General features: G+C 43.6%; 1 protein-coding gene across 1 annotated transcript in view; it reads left to right on the top strand.

Annotated features, from left to right (window-relative positions):
* Positions 1–1,924: 1,924 nt before the first annotated feature.
* The window catches only part of IKZF4 (IKAROS family zinc finger 4), a 34,401-nt gene continuing 30,715 nt past the window's right edge, over positions 1,925–5,610 (top strand). The window contains exon 1 of the mRNA XM_015408695.1: positions 1,925–1,970. Within this exon, the coding sequence (XP_015264181.1) occupies positions 1,925–1,970 (46 nt within the window). The remainder of the gene's footprint in view (positions 1,971–5,610) is intronic.

Raw genomic sequence — 5,610 nt, 5'->3', positions numbered from 1 at the left:
CGCCATGTGCCCCGCCCCCCGTACCTCACCCAGGGGAACTGCGATCCCCCGCGATCCCCCCCGAAATGACCTCTGGGCGTACGCCTGCCCCTCTCCGCTGTCAGTGTAAATGATTCCAGGGGAACCCAAGGAGGATACATCTTGCAGTTTAAATCTGACAGGTTAGAAGCAGATCATTAATGTGTGAAATCAATACTGGTGTGGAGTAAACACACAGGCAAGGCTGGAAAAACTCGAAGGAGCTAGTCATATAGCTTTGAAAAACATTGCTTGGAATGTGAAATATTTCTCTCAGCTATATGCAGTGCTGTCAGTGTAAATGATTCCAGGGGAACCCAAGGAGGATACATCTTGCAGTTTAAATCTGACAGGTTAGAAGCAGATCATTAATGTGTGAAATCAATACTGGTGTGGAGTAAACACACAGGCAAGGCTGGAAAAACTCGAAGGAGCTAGTCATATAGCTTTGAAAAACATTGCTTGGAATGTGAAATATTTCTCTCAGCTATATGCAGAGGTGACAATGACAATTTTTGTTCTGGCTTCCAGGAATTTTTAAAGTTTTTCCTACTCTGAGTGCAGGCTAGCCCTTTCTTAATTAAAGCTTAGGCCTGCCATGAAATAACTACGTTTGCAACATTTAGTTGAGTAATCAACTAGATTCAATTAAAAATAATTAATAAAAATAATTCAGGTAGCAGACTTTTTTTTTTGGGGGGGATGACATTTTTAAAACCGTAAACCTTGCAGGTACTATATAGTAGAAGAGGCATTCTCTTACACAGAAGGGAATACCTCTTTTGCAGTTACAGCCTTGCTAAGACGCATATGTTTAGTATTTAAAAGTAAAGCATGCTCTCCTTTCTTCAAAACTATTCTTATTCATGTGCAAGTTCATTACAATTCACTTAAATCAACTAATCTGATACAACACCTACTGTTCTTTGTTTTAGAATGGATCTTTTTTCCTGTAATGAGCGTGCAAAATTATATAATGTTAAAGGGTGTGTTTCAAATCAGAAGATGAATTGTGTTCCCTATTCCAAACACAAAATATCTTTCCAGGAAGTTATTGAACTCTTAGAAAAGGCAGAAGAGGAAATTATTTTGAGTGAGGATTTTAAGAGAGTAATGGATTTGACTCATGACCCTTTAGATTTAAAAAGAGGAGAAAAATACATGGGGATATCCTTGCTTTCTACTTCCCTAAAGCTTTAGTAAGGATAATTTACTGCATCTTGGGAGTTATTATCTTCCAAAAGAGCCCGATCACACTTTTCACTCAGGTCGATGCTTTATGTATTCAAGAATAGATTTCTTCCTTCCCTCCCTCCTTTGGTTCCCCTCAATTTGCACAACAAGTAGAAAATATTCAAATGAAACCTGTTCTTTATGCTAATCATGCACGTAAGGTTTTAACCTGGCTACCGTTTGGCTAGGAGAAATCAGTTAGACAAAGGCGCGTGAATGCTTTATTATTACAGGATGAATCAGTTGTGCCAAGTGTGGCGCAATTGCTAATAGATTTTTTTCCCCTCAATGAAACGCCTATGGAGGTATTTCATTGTACTTGTGCAGTTTCTGCTGTCAGTTTCTGGACTGTTAAAAGCTCTTGATGGGAGCTCTTATCTCTCCAGAGCAACATGTCCTTTTAGTGTGCAGCATCCATTTCTGTTGCCAAAGTGATGCAGGGTGGACAACAACAGTGGTGTTTTACATGGACTTTCTTGCCCTGTCTCGCCAAGTCAATGTGTGTGTGTGCTCATTGTTGCTGTTCTTTTTAACCTCACTAAAAGGATGCCACCCTGTAGCTCTATTTTAGGACATGAGGCACAAAGCAATAGGGGAACGAGCCTGAATCTCAGCGAAAGGGGACACTGCAGCTGTATGGATTCCTGCTCAAACAGTGCTGCTTGACTGTAAAATGACGGCCGTTTCTCTCACTTCCAGGAATCTCTTCTTCCTGGAAGGTGAGTGGCTGAGTTCACCCTACTGCCGAGATGCAGCCACACACACTCACAGTCTGTATTCCAGTGCTGTTTCCAAGGAGTTGGCTGTGATAACACTCCAGGGTATCTTCAGCAAGGTAGAATAATGTAAGTTAAGCGGGGAAGGGTGGCGGTCTGAAATAACTCCATGCTCTTTCTGTTTTTATTTACACTTGGTGCCAGTTGGGGTGGGTGGGGTGTTTCTTGACGCGATGCAGAGCGGCAGAGGTAGTGACTCACTTTAGATGCTGATAAATGGATCTCTAGAATCCCTTATCTGTGCAGGGGGCAAGGGGGGGGGCAAACAGAGACTGTTTGAAACGTTACTGCAGGTTGTTGGATATGAGTGCACAACAAAAAGGGCAAGATAAGAGAGAGAGCCGCCAACCCCCCTGTTAAGAGCTCCCCTTTTCCTGCTCCTGACCTCTTTACTGACTATATTCTGTATAAGCCTGGGGAGGGGCAGGGGCCATAATTCACAGTGCATGCTGGCAACAAAAGCTTGGTCCAAGTCCCTGATGCTTAATTTGCTGTGATGAGGCTTGTAGTTAGTAGCCTGGTTTGAGGGGGGGGGGTTGGCTTAACCATGTTTATCATTTTAACTTTTTAAAAAAGTCATGCTTAATATCCATATGGAGGGTATCTGCTTCTGGTCGATCACATGGGTTTAGTCTGTCTGAAACTTTCCTATTTAATTGTCTAACAGATGGAAGGGTTAAGGGAAAGGTTGAGAGAGGACCTTCAGGGTCTCAGCTTCTGGCACCTGAGGGAGAAGAGGGATTATCTTCAAAAAAAATTAAGAGGCTCAAACACTGTATGTCATGCTTATGTTAAACTTGAATCCACCTGCCTGGGAACAGTGGTTTTTTCATATTTTAATAAATGCTGGACAAGATCATTCAAATTACAAAGGAAATCAGGGAAGGGTCACAAGGGAGGCTTTTCTCCAGATAATGCTTCTGCTGTCTAGAGCTTCTGTAGAAGTGTGGTAAACAGGAACTGGGTATGGGGAGGTACTTCCCAAGCACGTACCAGGTTGTGCAAAGGAAGGTTGGCACTACATTGTCTTTTTTTCACTGCAGCTGTGTCACCTATGCTGGTCCTGCTAGTCTGCTAGTCCTGGCTCATGACAGCTGCCCATCTAGAAGTACATTTAAATTATGGGGGGCACAGAAATTGAACTTTGGAGAAAGGAATTCACTTGCAGGTGACTATAGACTGCAGGAGAAGAAATTGGCGTCCTTTTTGTATCCAGACAGTGTCCCACTTAGCTGAAGTCCATATTACCTTTCCTTGCAATTAGAATGCTGAAGAACATCTAATCCATGTGCTGAGGCTGGATTTATTCACTGAAGTGATACCTCTGTGTCTGAGTAGTACCATTTCAGATTGCGTACAGAGACCCATATGGCTGAATGCTTCATAATACAAACAGGGGGAGGGGGTCTGTTCACATAAGTGCTTTGTAATACAAAAAGGGGGAGAGGGTCTGTTCACACAAATGGGATGTCAGGGAGAAGGGTTCTGGTGTTGTGTTCTGACTGATGTGCTAGTTAACCATGCCCAGAAGGGTGGGGTTTTTTTAACGGATTATATGAATTTTCACCTGAAGTCTGTAGTAGTACAGTTTGGTTTGCCACCTGGGTGGAAACTAAGCCTTTTTAAAACCTTCCATGAAGAAGGCTCAACAATTTCCCGGGTAATATAGATCCATTTACTAAAACTGCCTTCAGTTCAATTTTCATTGTACTTGCTGTGCTTTTTGTCCCTTATCTTATTTTCTGTAATGGTGAAGAGCCTCTGGCTTTACCCACCCCCTGCCCTAGAGAGTCTTGCTAACAGTCTTTAATTGGTATTTTATCTGAGCTGAAAGTGCGATATTAGACTGACCAGGGGATGCCAGCCTCCAGGTGGGGCCTGGAGTTCTCCTGAATTACAACTGATCTCCAAACTACCGAGATCAGTTCCCCCTGGAGATGACTGCTTTTTAGGAACTCTACAGGGGCGTTTGTGGCATCACATCGCTGTTGAGCTCCATCCCCAAATTTTCCCCTCCTGAGGCTCCACCCTCAAATCTCCAGGAATTTCCTAACCTGGAGTTGGCAACCCTAGTGGCGTCCTGTCTAAATTCTTTGCAGGGAAGCCGTGGCTTTCCTTGTTTCCCTACTCCTGTTGCAGCCTGTTGCTGCAAGTGGGTTGGAGGGGACTGGTGAAAATCGCCTCCTCCCCTTGCGCACGGGGATCTTTCCCTCAGGATTCAACCCAGTTCTCTTAACTTTACTTAAATATGGAATGCTTTTCGATATGCTATTGAATCCTAGGTGTACTTGCTGCACTCAGCACTTTGCTTCCTGATTCCTGTCCGGCCTTTGTTTGGCTAATGGGAGAGGCAGTCATATTATCAGTATCTGGTGTGAAGTTTAGGAAGATCCATGGATAATCTCCGTCCTCCAAAAAGTGCCTACATTAAGCAGACAGCACCTAACTGAATGTTGGCACTGACTGTCAAGCAAACATCCCCAAAGCACTCTGACTGAATTACAAAGGCTCTTGCGCCTTTGAGTTGTGTAAAGGTAAAGGTTCCCTTGCTCGAAAGCCAGTCGAATCCGACTCTAGGGTTGCGGTGCTCATCTCCATTTCAAAGCCGAAAAGCCAGCACTGTCCGAAAACATTTCCGTGGTCATGTGGCCGGCATGACTAAACACCAAGGCGCACGGAACGCTGTTACCTTCCCACTGAAGTGGTACCTATTTATCTACTAGCAATTTCTTGCTTTCGAACTGCTAGGTTGGGGGATTTTGGTAGGTCCAACTTGTCATGCCACAGTACTGCAGGGACTTGATACCAGACCCCAGTGCTGAAAAGTTGATCAACCCTAAGCAAGCAAAGGGCAGGTATTACTATATACATTATTTATTTAACCTCCTGTGGCCTTAGATCATTAACATCTCTGCTTGTCTGGTGCTCTTGAAAGTTTTGTTCTCTAACTAAGGAGCATCACTGTAACAACACCCATAGGCCACCTGTAGATTCATGTGTCTTGCGTAAGGCAGGATAATTCCTGTTGGCCTCCCCTTGGAGAGCCTGACAGCTGAGATGTCCATTTGGTGAACTCTCTCATGTGAATGGTTTGAATGGAATCCTGTGGCATTGAGCACATGCGGGAGAATCACAGACAATGCTCAGGAAGCATGAGTTCCTGTAAGCATTTCTTAAGACATGGATGAAAATGATAAATCCAAGAAATTCAAAAATCTTAGAAGCATTGTGTACATGCTGTGAATGAAAGGGGACCTGAGGGCCAAGAAAGTTTGTAAAGGTTTCTTTGAGCCTTCAGGCTAAGAGTAGGTAGGCTCTTGCAGCTAAACATCCTGTGAATCTTGGAAGATGAAATGAGAGTAACTGCCTAAGCTTAAGACTTGCTGCACCAGAAAGTACGGGTTTATAACGGCATGTGTCAACATAATTTTGCATCAGCACAGTATTACAAGGTGTATGACAACAACACTGAGTGGCTGGAGGAGTTGCAGGCAGTGCACATATTTAAGATAGGTTCTTTGCATAAAGCCTCATCCATTTTTGTAATGGATATATTTTAAAAAGGAAGGGGGGGAGCAGGAAT

The sequence above is a fragment of the Gekko japonicus genome, unplaced genomic scaffold (assembly GCF_001447785.1).
Source record: "Gekko japonicus isolate JY-2015 unplaced genomic scaffold, Gekko_japonicus_V1.1 scaffold2118, whole genome shotgun sequence".
In the NCBI taxonomy this organism is placed as follows: Eukaryota; Metazoa; Chordata; class Lepidosauria; order Squamata; family Gekkonidae; genus Gekko; species Gekko japonicus.
The sequence above is the reverse complement of the archived record's forward strand: the minus strand, read 5'-3'. Positions and strand labels throughout refer to the sequence as shown.